The sequence below is a fragment of the Emys orbicularis genome, chromosome 2, assembly GCF_028017835.1.
Source record: "Emys orbicularis isolate rEmyOrb1 chromosome 2, rEmyOrb1.hap1, whole genome shotgun sequence".
NCBI classification, from domain to species: Eukaryota; Metazoa; Chordata; order Testudines; family Emydidae; genus Emys; species Emys orbicularis.
The window spans coordinates 89,745,761-89,763,918 of record NC_088684.1 but is presented as its reverse complement, the minus strand read 5'-3'; the positions used below and the strand labels follow the sequence as shown (position 1 = coordinate 89,763,918).

At 40.0% G+C, this 18,158-nt stretch overlaps 1 protein-coding gene across 1 annotated transcript in view; it reads right to left on the bottom strand.

Moving 5' to 3' along the window:
* RALBP1 (ralA binding protein 1) overlaps window positions 1-18,158 on the bottom strand; it is a 54,583-nt gene that overhangs the window by 7,140 nt on the left and 29,285 nt on the right. The window contains exons 3-6 of the mRNA XM_065399104.1: window positions 11,252-11,710; window positions 6,922-7,271; window positions 4,482-4,643; window positions 537-668 (exon numbers count right to left, since the gene is read on the bottom strand). Of these exons, the coding sequence (XP_065255176.1) occupies window positions 537-668; window positions 4,482-4,643; window positions 6,922-7,271; window positions 11,252-11,710 (1,103 nt within the window). The remainder of the gene's footprint in view (window positions 1-536; window positions 669-4,481; window positions 4,644-6,921; window positions 7,272-11,251; window positions 11,711-18,158) is intronic.

Sequence of the window (18,158 nt, the reverse complement as noted above, 5' to 3'; positions counted from 1 at the left end):
GACTCAGGAACTTATGTGATACATTGACATTAGCAAAGTAACTGCTCACCTATTCCTCTAAAAATCCATTTCTGCTCTCACATTTAAGCAACTCTCATCCTTTTGGAACCCTGAATATAGCAAACCTTTTAGTTATCTACTCAGTCCTGCCAGTTGCTTGCATTACCCAGCAACTTTAATGTTTAGAAAATCCTCCACTTGCCTTTTTTAGTACTTACAAGCTAAGAACAAGATCAAACAGACAGGATATGCAGCAAGAAAATCAAACCAAAATCCCATAGCAACATTTACCCTTTCTAAATCCAAATCAAACACACCTTAACCCTCTCTTAGAACACCTCCAGCACATTGCAATGAGATGTCCTGAAAATAAGTTAGTTTCATGTTAAAAATATTGTGCATGTCACTGAAGCTATTATAACAGGAAATTACAAGATGACTTTTAGTCATATCTCTGAACAGGTCAAAAATATGCCCACAGCAATTGCAATCTATGAATTTAAAAGGTTTGGCAATGAACAGATAAAGTGACCCACCTGTCTTTTAGCTTCTCTTAGTTTCCGTTTGAGGGCTGTTAAAATTCTTTGTACCTCCCATAATCTCTCTTCTTTGGATAAGTCTTTTATCCCCGCCTGCAAGTCCCGATGTAAACAGTTTAAAAGGAACTCCTAGAATAACACCAAAAGCACCATATTCACCACTCAGTGCTATACAAGTACATTCTAATAATACACACTAACACCACCACCACCAAGCTCTTATATGGTGCATTTCATCAGTAGGACTCAAAGTGCTTTACAAAAGAGGTCAATACATTATCCCCATTTTACAGAAGGGGAAACTGAAAAATACCACAATCTCTTGTAGACACAAGAACCTGGACTGCAAGTAGGGAACTCACTGGTTTCCTTCTAGAGGGAAAAAAAAGTGTAATTTCCATTGCTATCATAACCACCTTCATTTTGGTTGTATAAAGCATTCATGGCTAAACAGACATCACTCTATTCCTTCCTTCTGAGATGTTAGATTTAGCCTGTTTTCCACTGATATGATTGTTCCACTGATTCTCCTGCCTGTCACAAGATTTGCCCTGCCAACCCCCAGCCTTGGGCCACCCCAAACATCCTCTTCCACCAATCCTGCTCTCATGCTGTGGAGTGTGTCTGGCACAAATCCCATGACCTGGCCAATTTTTTCTATTACAGATTCATTCTCTCCTCTTTCAGTTCTGTCATCTTCCTAGCTAAACCACTCTACTTCTCCAACTTTATTAATTCCATGTCCTCAATCCCAGCTGCCTTTTCACCAACTTTGACTTGCTCTTTAAACCCTCCACTTCCCTCTCCACACAGGAACTGGCCAGTTACTTCCAAGAAAGCAACAGAGAGTCCTGTGGCACCTTTAAGACTAACAGATGTATTGGAGCATGAGCTTTCGTGGGTGAATACCCACTTCGTCAGACTCTTCCCTCTCACAATATGATCATGCTTTAGTCTCTCAAAGCTTAAAACCTGACCCTTGATCCCAGCTGCCTCTCCAACTTCAGCCCCTCTTCCTTTCATCTTTAAGTTCGCTGAACATGCCGTTTTCATTCGCTGTTTGGATTTCTCCTCCTCCAATTCCATCCTGGTCCCTCTCCAATCTGGATTCCTCTTCTTGCATTCCACTGAAATCACACTTGCCAAAGTCTTAACCTCTTCCTAGCCAAAGCTCAGAACTAGTACTCCATCCTTATCTCCCTTAACCTGTCAGCCACCTTTGACACTATTGACCACGCTCCTCTTGTTGAAATCTTGTCCTCACCTTGGCTTCCAAGACTGTCTTCTCGTGGTTCTCCCGTCTCTCTAATTTCTCCTTCAGTGTGTCCTTCAAAGGATCCTCCTCATCCACTCTCCAACTTTCTATGGGGATTCCACAGGGCTCTGTCCTTGGTCCCATTCCCTTCTCCTTTTCCACCTTATTTCTGAGTAATCTCCTCCAAAAGCACAAATTCAACTACTATCTCTCTGCACATGACTCTCAGATTTTCCTCTCTACTCCATACCTTTCATCTTCTGTCCAAACTAAAATCTTGCCCTGTCGCTCTGACATTTCATTGGGGATATCAAGCTCTCAGCTCAAGCTCAACAAAGCTAGAAAACATCATTCTTAATCTCCCCCCTCCAAACCCTCTCCCTTCTTTCTTAATCACTGTGGACAATGCTACCATCCTGACTGTCACTGGCCCATAACCTGGCCATCATCCTTGACTCGCACCTCTACCTAGGTCCCCACTTCCAGTCTATATCTAAATCTTGAGGATTCATTCTGTGTAATATCTATAAAGGTATGGCCTTTCCTGTTCATGCACACAACTGAAACTCTCATCCAGGCTCGCAACATCTTGCATCTCAATTACTGCCACATCCTTTCCTTTAGCCTTGACAAATGCAATCTTGCCCTGCTCATATCTATTCAGAATGCTGCTCCAAAGATCGTTTTCTGAGCTTGTTACTTTGGCCAGGTCACATTCTCTCTTTGCATCCCGCCCGGCTCCTCCCTTCCCCATCACATCAAACATATGCTACTTGTCTTCACTTTCAAGACCTTTTACGGCCTATCCCTACCCTACCAATCGTCTCTCATTCACTACTGAGACGTTGACTCCTGCCTAAAATCGGCAAATGATACCATTCTTCATTGCCTACTTAATACATTTTCAAACAAGCACCTTCTTGCTTTTGTCTGTGCTGCCCCTATTGTTTAGGAGGAGCTCCCCGTAAACATCCACAAAATTACTTCATTACCAGCCTTCAAATCCCTGCTTAACTCTTCTTTTCCGAGATGCCTGCAAAAAACTTGCCAACAGTTAGGCTACTAGTGTGCCGAGATCACTACCTACCATGCTAACCACATTGTCTCATGGTTTCCTTGTATTCCCCCACCTATCTGTATCCATCTGTTGTGTTTTGTCTTATAGTTAGATTGTAAGCTCTTTGCGGGAGGAACCATCTTTTTGTTCTGAATTTGTATAACCCTTAGTACCTGGTTCTTAACTAGGGCTCCTAGGTGCTACAGTAATACAAATAATAAATTATTTACATGGGCTGCTTTCCCTCACCACCTCAAGTTTCAGTTCCTTTAATTATAAACAGCAGAATCGAGTTAGGGAAAGTTGCAATTTCAAGTTTATTCTTAGTGCTAATATACAATAATAAAGACTGCATGCCAAGAATGCACAGAAAATTATAAGACACATGGAAGCAGAGACAGACATTAAAATGCACAAATCTTTATACACAGAGGAAAGTCCATTCAAAAGACTTATAAAATAAGATACCCTTTCCTTCCCCTTATCTAAACTTACTACTATCACAAAAGATCTTTTCTGGAGGTCTTAAGGAATGATATGGGGAAACCACCAGCATTGGCATGGGTAGTATATGTTGGAAGTTACATTAACATTGAACTGCAACTAGGCTAGAAGAAAATTCAAATAGTTCTAGCTCCTTTTCCATTCTCCTTCCTCTATCCAGTGGGTTATTAGTGCCATCTTCTCCCATACTCATGGAAGGCATCTCTGTTTAGCTAGCTCTTCAGCCCTGAACTGAACTCCAGAGAGTTGCACCCATTCCAAAAGACACTTATAACCATCCATCTCCCCAGAAATCCTGGCCCTTATCTGCTGTTTCAGCAGTGTGGTGTGCAGCACATGTTAGGAGAAGGACTGGAAAGTTGCCCTTTGAGCCCTAACATCCCAATCCTGAGCAGTCTGAAGGCTGCTGTATTTTAGACCAACTGCTGCAGCTCCCAGAAGATGTTATAGCAGCTGGAGTCACCAGTATATAGGGATGCCTCAGCTCCTGTTCCTGCACTGAAAGCCAGGTGGTGCAAGAGGTGCTGCAGCAGTTCTACATCACCCCTGGATTTCCACAGGCAAAGGGAAATCCTCCAGCAGCCTGGCAAACCAGTTCTAGGAGATTGCTGAGGCAGCACAAAGCAACCCTAGTGCACCAGAGAAGCAGTCCCTGACAAAAAGTCACCTTTCCAGTTCCACAAGTTTGGAACTCTATACCACATCCCCTATTACCACATTTTGTTGGCCTGTTAGTAATGAACTTCAGACACATTTAAATAAGTCCTAGAGCATGCTATGAAGTGATATTACACAAACCACTTACCTGCAAAACATCGTCCCCACTATCCCCATACCTTCAGAAAGTCCTTGAAATAGCTCACAAGGTGATTAGTACAAGACTTGGTTTTTCTATATGCCTCTACAGAAGTGCAACATATCTTCCCCCAAATACAATGGAAACATTAACAAAATACCAACTACTCAGCCACATGACTGAGTTTGCAGCAAACTGTTACAGCACATGGGAAATTAAAAGCCATCACTACTATCTACGAGATCTACTTCCATCAGGTCTCAGCTGCCTGACCAAGAACATAATCTTCAGACCAGACACATTTGTTAACCCACTGAGGTAAAGACAAACCTGTCGTCTGATTTCCTCTTTAATGTTTTCCTGTGTTTCTGGCAGTGCTGGCATTGTTGCCATATTAGACCAGCGAAGGGGTTTTGTCACTTTCTTTAGAGTCACATTTCCAAAGAACTCTTGGACATGGGTAAAAAATACATACAGGACACGGTTGCTGATCTGGAAGAAATGACAGTGAAAATACTGCTTCAGAAAGGGATTTAACAACACAATGCCCGTTATTATCAATGGTACATTTGCCCTACATTGTATCTTACCGGACAAAGGATGTAAGCTTTTTTCAGTCTTTGGGCTATAGCTACAACTCTGTTCAGACAAGCTAATCAATACTACTTCTAGTAGATTCAAGGGTTGGTTTAAAATAAAATTATGTCTGAAATTCATGATCTGCTGCTAGCCTGAAGGAAGCATGACCACGCTGTATTCACTTAGTGGTCTCTGTACTCTCTGGTGACCATGAGACATTATATTGCCAAGCTAAAAGTTGTTGGCCTGCAACCATTAGCTTTATAAATGGTAGACACAGAAATTTGCTAGTGTCTTGTTAGGCCTGTCTCCATACACAAAAATGTGAAGTCAGTGCTAGTGACAGACAAGAGAGACCTTACAAGAACTGTACTGCACCAGTTATGTTTTTTTCCCTTTTATCCACTAAGCTGATTTTTCTCTCTATAACTTACTGCAAAATGAGAATGATCATTTGTCATTACGTCTGTGTTTAACAGACTTAGCGACTCCTTTATAGCAGACTATTACCTCATTCAATTGCTAAATGTTTTTAAGATATCAGTGGGTATGAAAAACTTAGAACCTTAAAAATCTGGAGTAAGCCAGGAACATCAGGAAACTGAGGGCAGATCTACACTTAAAACGCGGCATCGGCGCAGCTGCACCAATGTAGCGGTGCCTCTGTAACGCTTAAGTGAAGCTATGCCTGCACCAACAGGAGAGCTTCTCCCATAGGTGTAGTAAATGTACCTCCCCGAGAGGCGGTACCTATGTCAATGGGAGAAACTCTCCCATCGACATAGTGTGGTCTACATGGAGGGTTACGTCTTTCAGGGGGTCTGGATTTTTACACCCAAGCAAAGTAGTTATACCGATATCAGTCTGTAGTGTCGACTGGCCTAACTCTCAGACTAAAGGGTTAATGATAACACATTTTATAACTCTACCAGGCCACATAGCCTAGAATGCAAACATCATGTTTGCTAAAATGCTCAGAATGACACCCCCACTTCCTTACAGATACAGACTTCAGCTAAACTAGTATTTACAGTTTTAAAGGATAATCCAATAACAGACTCTGTACAGGGCTGCTAGTAATGTCTACCATATTGTGAAGTGTTAAAAAAAAAAAAAGAGAATCACTGAGTTATGCATGAATAACCACTTGCTCTATTTCTCCCCAATATTTCAACAGATTTAAAATATCCTTTAACATGTCTCAAATACTTTAAATGGGGGGAAAAGCTGGCCACAAAATGTTTTTGAAAGAGCTGCCGTTATGCTCATTGCCTTGAGACTAGATTTGTTTTGATATGATCTATCAAATGGAAATTCACAACTTGTGTTGAAATAAGTGACAGAGTTCTGACACCAATTTTATGTTATTGCCTAAATCTATTTAAGCAATAAGACATGACAGGACATGAGTTATGTTGCATTAATTTCATGCCTATTCTGTTAGGGAGGAGGACAGGACAGTGTGGCTGCCACAACAAAGTATCAGTGAGTAAAACCCAACCCTGTTGCTGGAGGGCCTTAACTGAGATTATAAAATCCTGAAAAAGCCCAATCACAAAGTGCGTTATGCAGCAAAACTCCAATTCCAAACGGTGACCAATTTAAAATATAAAGTATAATTAAAAATTAAGCTGTAATCCAGTTATTGCTCAAAACTCTCACTAGGTCCATTTGATTTCTTCTGATAATATATTAATTGATACTTAGCCAATATACCCAAATAATTATTTCATGAGGAAAATCTGTGTTTACAGAACTGGATTGACTGGCCTGATATAGGAGTTAAGCAATAATACAATATTGTTCAATGATAAATCATTAAACCACCAACTTTAACAAATTCTAATGAAGTGTGTGTGTGCAACTATAGGTATCAAAGGCTTCCACTCCTCCTCTCTCACTGCACACTGTTAGCTTACTTGTAAAACTAATCATACAACAGTGTTTATAATGCTTACATTATTTAACTATATTTAAAGGCCAAATATGTTCATCTGGATTTCAGACCAGCCCACATTAGGAATAAGTAAAACCAAAATATTAAGTCCTGAAGAATACATGAAGAGAAGCTATTATTCAACTGCAATATAACATTTACAGTTTGTGTACACATTTCTAAGAGAGGACGTTTTAAAGAATCTCTTGCTAGGACTGCAATACAGCTCACATACTTATTGGGTTGTGCATGTACCTGAACAGTAGGGCTGAGCACTATAGAAATGTTCTGGATGTTCATTTTTGTTTCTAGTTCCTTTGCGATAACATGGTCCATGTGCACAATCAACCAAGAAATTAAGAGATGGTTACACTCTGGCAACTCCTTCAGCAAGCGTTGGCACTCCTGAACTTTTTCCCCCTCTGTGCTCTTCCCACAAGCCTCTTCGAAGCGGGGCATTAGCTCTTTGGTAAGCAAGTTTTCAGGCAGTTCTCGTAGATATTGTTTCAGCAAGCTGGCTATGGTATTCGGCTCATATTCCTCCAAGTTGGGAGATTCTTCTCGATCATAGGCTGCTTTTAGTTCATCCACCTTTGATTTTATTCCTTAAAATATTTAGATTGGAAATTAAAGAGACCTTGAAAACAAGTACATCAACCATCTTTACATTTAGGGTATGTCTACACTGCCAATTAACGTGAATTGTATACCCATTAGCTTTCATCTAACTAGTGACGGTAACAGCAGTAACAAAGATGTGGTGGCACGGGCTTCAGCACAGGCCCTAATATAAGCCCTCCATGGACTCAGGATGCTTACTCATGTTGCTAGGCCACGCCAGGGACCATTCCGCCATGTCTTCATTGCTACTGTTACCCAGGCTAGCTAAATTAAAGCTGGCAGCTATTTACACCTTAATTTGCAGTGTAGACACAGCTTTAGACTTACAGGTTTTCTTCTACCCAGCCCTCCTTACTAACATACACACTTTTTAGAGGGTTTTTTATTTTTTCCCGTGGCTCCCTACAAAGAATGAAGTTAATTCAGAAAAAACCTCTCCAGGTGACCTGTACGTTACAAAATAAAGCCAAGACCAGTAAGGTTTTGTGCTCAATGCCTCTAAAAACAAGACTAAGAAGGGAATTCATGCACATAAGCTAGTGTAATGTGTTTTGGTTTAGATCCCCTGAAGTCAAAAAAGCTTGGCTCCTGCTCGGATGTGAAAAGGTTGTGGAGCTGAAGCACAGTTGCAGCCTGACAGCACGAGCACACGTGTGTGTGGAGGGGTTGAACAAGTAAGAGACACTGCTTTACCATATTGGGATGATTTTATAAAGTTTAAATATTTGTATATACCAAAAGACCCACTGCTAAACCACACTATATAGTAAAGCAATGGCACCTACCTGAACCCCACCCCCAAGTAAGTTGCCTGCATGCTCTACCAGGGTTTCATGATCATAGAAATTGATGCAAGGTCAGATCAATGTGGGAGCCAAAGCACCTAAAATAAGGGGAAAAGTTTAAGATCACTTGTGTATTTAAACTCTCAGTTGGAATTCAGCATGTAGCCCTAAAATGAGTATTTTTATTAAAAAATACTTGCAATTAACTTTTAATATTACAGAATAATCTCTAAGCAACAGCCCCCCACAAATCCAGAGACCTCCTTTAAAAAACAACAACTCTTGTTTGCCAATTTCCAATCAGTCATCCTTCCTGGGAGGCATGATATTTAAAACTCTTGGTTTGCTGCACTATCTGTGTCAAAGTGTATATTTATTGTATGACTAGAAAAAACTACCCAATATCCAAGTAGCGTTTTGATCCCCAAAACCAGGAGAATCTTTGTCAGTCAATGGGAGGGCTTTGATACAGTTTTCTGCAGAAATGCAGATGGATAAAAATTTATTATTTTTGTTTTAAATACAAAAGCCTAATTTTATTTAAAAAAACAAAACAACAAAAATTGATTTTATTTTAAAAATTAGTCTTTTACTTAAATCAGATTTTTTTCATTTAAATTAAATACAGGTTAATTTTTTAAAAATAAACCTATTTAAAATTAAATTTGAAACTAGCAACCTATGTTAAGGCCTAAACATTTTAAAATCTATTAAAATAATTTAAATTAAAGTACAAAAATAATATTAAGCAGTACGTTTGCTGCCAAGTTTTACAGAAGGTCAAACCACTGAACTGGCTGAGTACCTAGAACCAGAGTTTACTAAACCAGCATTTGACAGCAGCAGTCTCTGCAGGAGCAAAGAAAATATTTTCTTCATTTCAGTTTATTCAACTAGTTCAGTTCAATGACTCGTTCATTCAAAGTTAAGAAACCAACCAGGAACTGAAAAAACCGTCAAGCTGGTTTTCCTTTTCCAATCTATGAATAAAAACCTGGGAGTAAGAGGGTAAGATCTACTAGTTCTAAAATCTAGAAGGACATGGTGACCAGAAACAATCAGTTCAATTCACTAACTATAGATAATAATACTTAGTTTGGTATATTAGTTTGAAATACAAAAACATGTTTTGATAATTTTTTTTTGCTTCCATATTGATCACATTTAAGGTAGATTTAATAAAAATATTAAAATGCTGTTTTTGTGAATTTTTAATTGAATTTGAATTTCCATTCTTATAGAGCTTGACACAAATCATAAGTAAACAATTAATTGTCTAGTAAATAAAAAATGCATCCTTTGCTGTTTTTAAACATGGCAAAATATAAGTAAGAAAGAATCTGAATAAATATAAATTAAGTTACATAATTGCTTAAATAAATGTATATAATACAGTGTATCCTCCTGGTCAGCAAAAAAACCCACCAAATTTAATACTATATTCACTTGCAAATCAACATGTTTTATTGGTTACTAACCAATAAAATAGGAAAATAATTTAGGAAAATAATTAAAAATTACAAATGTAAACCATAATTAAAATCGATTATTCAAAACAAGATTTCCTGTGTGCTGATTTAAATCGTGATTAAAATGGATGATTTAATTCAGTTCACCCTGCAGAAATGTACAGAGGAATTTAAAACTGAGAATTTTGGTACGGCTATAAGGTAAATGTGGCAGGTGGTGGGTTAAATGCGTTTCCCACCAAAAGACCCAGAACTAGACAGCATATTGTGAATAAAGAAAAGTCTATCCAAGGAAAATGAAGATCATCCTAGGCACAGAATTCCCAGACCTCAAATTATGAGGAACTGTTTCTGCTGTTATGCCCTAGTCTCAAATATAGGTTGAAATCATATGCAACTGCATAAACTAATACATCTGCATCGTAAAGGAACGAGGAATCTGATTCAACTAATAAGCTTAACTTGAACTGTCTTTCACATGAGAGGAGGGGAATGTTGCACTAGAGAATGCCGAAAGAGCTCAAAAATAGGTCACCGAACAAAAACCCACAGCATGTTATATTTCTGCAAGACATTGTGATCATTTGAATGCTCTGAAATACAAGGTCTGAGAAACAGTTTTTACTATTGCCTTATCTTTGCATCCCCAACAAATTCCACGCATATCAACGGCACGCATGTATCATAATAAAGCCTTTTAAATTGGTTCTCTTCGCTGTTTTAGAGATTTAGATCATACATATTTTACTTGCTCTAAATGCTTTTTCTTATTTTCTGTCCTTTTTTGTTCTACAGCTCAAGTACTGTACTTGGAATATTTGCACGATTCATATTGCAAGTGGCTTTCACAAATCAAATATAGCTGTATATTTAAATAATGACTAAAATCATTGGTACTTGTATGTAGATCAATGTTATACAACTAAGGCTGCTAATTATCTTGGTGTTACTACCAGTGTGTTTCTTCAAATCCAAGCTGAAATTCTCAACTGCTGTTCTATATTACTAGTTGATTTACTGAAAGACAAAAAGAAAGGTTTTGTATATATTTAAGTTCTTTTTGGAAGAAAATTAGAATGAAAGTGGATGGGGAAAGCAAAGTCAGGAGTAACCTATTTATTACTTCAACTCCCCACCAAATCTCCATTTTCATTAGCTAGAATTGTATCTTATTTCTAATAAGGGAGCAATATACTCAAAATAATTGCAAGCACTGATCAAAACGTTTTAGCATCTATGGCTTGCCTCAAAGGCACGTTATGCTACATACCTAGTTTCCACCCCTTCAAAAAGACCAAACCATATACATTTTTGTTGCCACCTTCAGCAAGTGGGTGACCATGCTATGGAAACATTGGAGAAGGAGAGGTTCAATACTGAACACCCGTGCATCTTATAAACCTTTCCCTTCCCTTACACCATGAGACTGGTTTTGTAACTTAACCATCTCCTACTCCACAGGCTAAGAACATAGAATTTTTTTCTCTACTATCACATAAGCCATCTTTCAGGAATTTCAAATCCATAGCTTGGCTTACAATTACATAGTTAATTTCAATAAAACTGCAGTCTTTTATGAAATTAAATGAGTAAAACTATACATGTGGAGTGGATGTGTGGAGAAGGGCAAAGTACTATATTCAAGTTATTTTTTTTGGACAAATGAAGGTAAAGCCTTGAAAAATCTGCACTTAGATGTGCCCAGTATACCTGAAACTCTGTAGATGCCTTCACATTTCATGCCATACTTCTCTATGTAATCTATACATTCACGGAAAACTGCTGGCAGGCGAATGCCATCGTACATCATGGTCCTGTCTGCTGCATCAGCCAAAGGAATCCCAAACACCGGCCTAAAACTTGGAACATCGATCTGAGGTACCTCTGGCTCCGGAGTTGGCTTTTTCTTTTTTTTCTTCTCCTTCCACTGTTTTACAACATCTGCTGCTGTTAAGTCTTTTGACTTCTTCTCTTTATGTTTTTCTTCCTTGTGTTTGTCATCTTTATGTTTTTCATCTTTGGGTTTTTCTTTTACTTTAAAATCCTTTTCTTTCTTTTTGGAAAAGCTGGGCTTCTTGAAAACATGAATTCCTTTGGACCGCTTCAACTTGGAAGGACTTTCAGCTTCATCACCAGAGCTGTCCTCTTGGAAGGCAGCATAACCTTCCGCTATTGGGAGAAAGAAGAGAAAGCAAGGGGCAGAAAGTTACAACCTGTTTTAATTTATTTAAAAAAAAAAAAAAAGTCTAGAAGGAGAAAAAAGGGGTAAAGGGTAATATTGAAAGAGACATGGTACCTGCCTACAACTAAAAAAGATCCATTTTTCTTTTTGCAGCATTAAATAGGGCAATTATTAAGTCAGCATTTCACAGTTCTGTCCAATATGAACACATCTCATGAATCACCTAAACATTTGGTATTTTAAATACTTACTCAGTATGACAATGTCCATCTTACGTGCTATTTGTCCACTTAATAGTCAAGGAAATGCAAAATAAAACAACTGTCTGGCAACTTCTATGTTCCTGTAATCAACAGTATAAAAGTTGCTGTTAAGAAAAATCATCTGCTACACAAGTTCAGCTTTAATAAATTACTATGCCAAGGGTGGAGTCACTTAATTGCTCACTCCCTTTCTGAAAATGTTAAGAATCTTCTTAAGAGGCGTACGAAATTATTAAATTTTAGCCTCAGATCAAAGTATCATTAAAAGGGGGGAATCTTACTTTTCCAACTGTACGGACATATTACCTATTATTGCAGTTCTACGTTTGCCTTATGTAGCCTATGTGAGACTGCAACTCCAAAGTCACAGCCTAGTAACACCATACTTCAGCTGCAAAATACAAGGTACTGTCTCTGAACTATATGCACACGAGTTTTTATAAGCTACACCTCTGCAGCTAGCCCTGCCTATCCTCTAGGCAAGAACAGGAAAATCTTTAAAGGTGGATTGGAAGTTTTTTTTTTTTTTTTTTAAGCCAACTAATTATAGGTTTACATGCTCAATATTCCAAAGAGCTAAAGTAAACAAGAAATGTGTTCAACAAAGCAGAGATTTTACATGCAAGATGTAGTTTTTAGGTTCCCCTAAAGTTGTGGATAATCAGCTCTAGCTCTGATGTGATGCTCCTGAATGAGGTTTTCCTGATATTGTTCCATTAGTCAAAAGCTCCTGGAACATGAAACTAGCCTATTATTTGCATGAGGGAAGGACAGAGTTAAGTCAAGCGCCATTTCTTAATGGACAAGATTTTATAATTTTTTTTTAATTATTATTTTTTACTACTTGGCTTGTAAGGTCCTCGGAGCAGGCGCCGTGCGTGACATTGTATGCTTGCACCCACAGGGCTAAAATGGATTTAAACCACCTTGTGCCCTTCTGATCCTGGGCTACTCCAAGGGCTAGAGGGGCCCCAGCATAATTTAGACAGGCTTGATGGCAGCTTCCCCAAGCTGCTCTATAGACAACATAGTTTTTGCAAAGTTTTTATATTCAAATCCCAAAAATGTAATATACATAGAACTGAGGTATACTAAATAAACTGCAATTACTTGACCAGCACACCCTCCTTTAACTCCCTCAAAAATACTCCATGTTCCAGGGGGATTAACTGGTTAATGTAACAGCACCAGCACAGTGCATGCTGGTGCAAGTGGTGTACCCTGGCTTCCAGGGATCAAACAAAGTCATATGTTAAATCAAGCAAGTTAAACTCATTCTGTGAAGAGGGCCAAATTTCATATTTTAATTTGGCTGTGTGTGTGTAAAGTCTCCAAGTTCAGGAACATATACTACCCATGTTCCTCAGAAGAAATCCCACTGATAACAATGGGAGGTTTGCAGATCTCTCCAGGATAAAACGTAGTCTGCAAGTAGCAGCTAAACTTTAGTTAATAAGATTACTTTATTACATTCACCATTAGTCAAAGAGTGGTTCTGGACACTTTTAGGACAACCACTATTTCTATCCTTTAATCCCTTGGATATATGATTAACCCAATTTGTGTACAGAGTTGCATAACTGTGCAATACAAGCTAAATCTGACTCATACAGTGTAGTTTATAGGCTTAAATTATAATACTGAGATGAATGAAGACAGTTAACATCTCTTAGAGCCAATGTTTCGGTTTTTCTGCTGTCTCAGGAAGACAGCTCCTTTGTTGGTTATACTCTCTTCATGTTTGGAAGGCTCTCTGTACAAGTGCTAAGAGTTTTTGTTGTTTTTTTTAGTGAAATCTTGCATTCTACAGAATTGCAATCTATCACAGGGGGCCAGATATGTATGTTAAGTGGGTCAGGTGTTTGACCCAACAAATATTTTAAATAATTTATGAGGTGAACAACCCTCTTATTTTAGCTCTTTGGGGCATTCTGCATGTATCTCTACAATTAATTGATTTAAAAATATGTAGGTCCATTTTAAGTAAGCAAGAAGAGGTAGGATGAAAAACAAGTTTAGAACAGAAGGAAGTTATGAGTACACTGATCTTATGTGTGACCCTGACATGAATACACATAATATCTATACTTCTATATCTACATAAAAATGCATGGCATCAATTTGACAACGATTCTACATCAACATATATAGGCCTCTTAAAAATAAGGATGGAACAGAGATGCACGCATATTTAGCTTCTGTAATGACTTTTTTCATTCCCCCTCTTGCACCCCAATTTGTTTACTACTAGAGACTTTCAACTAGCAAGAGCTACTAGACTTGTGCCAAAATTTGGTAACGAACTTACAAGTAGGTCACTCCCCAATTATGTTATTTAATACATAAAGCACTCCTGAGTGTAAGTTCACATTCAGGCTATTGCTCTCCCTTGGGTGTGGGGAGCACCAGAAGCTGAAGTAAGTGCTTTGCTTTATTTTCTTTTCATTGTAAAGGATTTTATTGGTTTTAGAAAAGCAAAGCAGAACCTACATTCATGTCACAAAGCAAAAGTACAAATCCACACACTAAGGCCTGGTCTACATTTAAAAATTAGATCAACCTAGCTACATTACTCACAGCTGTGAAAAATTTGAGCCCTGGGCACTATAGTTAGGTTGACTGAATCACTGGTGCAGACGCAGCTAGGTCGACAGAGAGATGGATTAACTCCACTGCTGGAAAAACACCTTCCATCTATGTGAGAAGCATCTACCCAATGTTGCTACAGTGGCACAGCTGCGGCATCATGGCTGTGGTGCCATAGTGTAGACATGCCTTAGAAGAGATAATGAACATAAAGGGGTGATGCTGGCAGACCAGGTGCCAGCTCATGCCAAGGCCCCTAGGCTTTACTGAACAATGTCAAACGCAGAGCTGGAAACCAATTTGGCTCACCTGTGTGTTAGCATTGTTAAAATAGATGTTAAATTTATAAGAATGTGTTTAGACTTGACGAAATGCTTGTAGGGTGCTGCATTTACTGATCTCACATATAAGATCTGTATCCCATGGTTAAGGCTGCGAGTGTCATGGAGGTCACGGATTCTGTGACTTTCCATGATCTCCATGACTTTTGCAGCGGCTGGTGCTGGTTCAAGGGCTGCCCGAGCCAGGCAGCCCCTGGACCAGCAACAGCAGTTTGGGTGTGTGGGAGGGGACTCAGGGCTAGGGACAGGGGGCTGGGGAGTGCGGGGGGCACTTACCTTGGGGTGGGGGACTCCCTGGCTCCCACTGGCATGTGCCCCCTATAGCTTCGAGGTGGCGGAGGGGGTCTAAACGCTGCCCGCACCTGCAGGCCCCGCCCCCACAGCTCATATTGGCTGTGGTTCCCGGCCAATGGGAGCCGCGGCTGCCAGCACTTGTGGGAGCAGCGGAGCCCCTGCCGCCTAGGAGCTGCAGGGACGCGGAGCCAGTTAGGAAGCCCCTGCCAGCCCCACCAACCTCCCCCTCCCCCAGTACCAAGGGGGGTCCCGGGCTGCGTGCCGTGGCCCAGCCTCCCTCTCCCTCAGTACCAGCAGGGGTCCCGGGCCACCCCCCCCAGCACCCATGGTGCCCCCGGAATGCCCCGCTCCCTGAGCACCCACGGCCCCCCGCCCAGGAAAAGTCATGGACAGGTCACGAGCCTGTGAATTTTTGTTTACAGCCCGTGTGAAATAAAAATACCTGTGACTAAAACGTAGCCTTACCCATGGTATAAAGTTATATTGAGTGTTTGCATTGTAAACCTCTGTAACTGTGTAACTCACCAAATAGGAAAGAAGCATTAATTAATGCAAAGTGCTGGTCCTCCACACAAGAAGGCCCACTGAAACCAAATGAGCCAACCACCAAAGGACAAAGACTTCGCTGATCCTGCCCCTCCTTTCTCTCCCCCACACCCATGAAGAAGATACAGGCACAAAAACTTGCACATCAATTTGAACTCTAGGGGAAGGGTATGAAAGTCCCTGACTAGAAGGAACTGTATCACTATGCTGCTTGGCATTTGGAGAGGGCAATCTTTCTAAGCATAAGCAAGAGATCCCCAAGCTGCTTAGCTCAGGTTAGCTCTAAAGGACAAACAAACCTTGGATATTGCAGCAGCTTTTATTAGTCTTAAGTTTCAAAAAGTATCTCATTTGTGTATGTATGCTTACCTGATTTAATTGTGTAAATAACTGATTCTTTTACCTAGTTAATAAATCGTTAGTTAGTTTATTATAGGATTGGCTACAAGCGTTGTCTTTAGTGTGACATCTGAGGTACAACTGACCTGGGGTAAGTGACTGGACCTTTGGGACTGGGAGTAATCTAAATATTTTTGGTGTAAGGGACCATCTATCACAAAGGTAAATTTGCCTGGGTGGCAAGATAGACCAAAGTACCCAAGGGGACTGTTGTGACTCCTTATTAAGACTGTTCTAGTGCTTGAGGAGTTCACAGTTGATACTTGGTTGGTGAAATCTAATTATAGAACTCAACTAATTTGGGGTTTGTGCTCTGCTTCTTAACAGTCTGCCCTGTGGTTGGCACTGTCAGTTGTGAGCCACTCTAGACAGCCTGACACAAGGTAAGAGAATCCTAGGGACTTCATAATATCTCACAAGTCTGAAAACAGTATACAGAGCTTTTCTTCTAAGACACCAGTTCAAGACCACATTGGCTTGGCAGAAATCAAATGTTAGCTGAGCAAGATGAGCTGGTCTCATTCCAATTTTTAATAGACAAGTGCCACCTCACAAAACCTATCATTATAATGTCCATCTCTGTTGATGCTTCACAGAGAGATCCAGGATTGAATCAGCTTGCAGAGAGAACTACTCTTTCAATGCTTCAAGAACTAAACTCAGAATGGAATGGGGAAAGCTTCATCCTTGCCAACTGAAAATGAAAACCTGAAGATACTGAAAAGAAGGAATTGCAGAACGCTGGGCTTCCACCCAAAGTTACAAGTGGGGGTAAGAGGAAGAAAGGGAACACCTGCTTGTGGGAAAGGAGATTGTTTGGGTAGGGGCAGAGCCTCCAGAATATCTTACTGTTAGCTGAACCCTACAACCTTTTGGTTTTGGCCTTGAGAAGGGAGATACTTTAAAAGGATCTAACATTTCTCAAGATGCACATGCAAAACCCCCATATTCTAAGAGTCCAGTCTACAGAAAATTCTTGGGAGAATTCTGAAGTGTTTGCACCTGGTAAACACCCACACAGCCTTAACTCTGTCCTTTTTGATCAATGGCTCATACACAATGCCCATAAGACACACACACACACACACACACTCTGCCTCTTCACTGTAATGGTGCTACCTGCACCTCTCCTACAATTAAACATTGAGCCTACTCCCCTGACAGAATACCACCCTTGAAAATTTAACAACCACTTCATACCCTCTTACAACCCCTTCACATTTGCACACAGGATACTACCTAAACCTATACCTTCCCCTACCCATCATTAAATCCACAGATTGCTCTCATATCCCACCTCACTACTGACAACACCCATGGCAAGAAGACCCCAGTGCCCTGTTACTGAAACAACTTATATAATTCTGTATCGAAATAATGCAGGCTGGAACCTCAAGATACACATGCACCTCCTTCTTTTGATAATACCTATAGGGGACTCAGACCCAGATCTCCTCATATCACAATCACAGCTCTTCCAAGCAGCTCCACTTTTTCCTCCACCATACAGCAACACGTCACATAACGAATGCAGCTGAAATGCATGCAGACTGTGATGCTGGCAGACCAGATGCCAGCTCATACCAAAGGCCCAAGGCCCCACTGAACACTGACAAATGCATAGCTGAAAACAGAGTCTGGCACACCTGTGGGGTTAGTATAATTAAAAGAGATATTAGTGTTATAAGAACGTGTAAGACTATATGGAATGCTTGCAGGATGCTGCATGTATTAATTTTACTTATAATATCTGTATCCCATAGTATAAAGTTATAGTGCATTGTAAAACCACTATAATTGTGTAACTCACCAAACAGGAAAAGCAGCATTAATTAAAGTAAAGTGCTTGTCCTGCACACAAGATGGCCCACTGAAGGCAAAGGAGGCACTGAGTAGGACATCAAAGGACATTGTTGACTGCATTCCTCACTTCCTGCAGGAAGGGGAGACCTGCGCATGAACTCACCCCATCAGTTTGGATTCTGGGGTGAAAGGGATAAAAATCC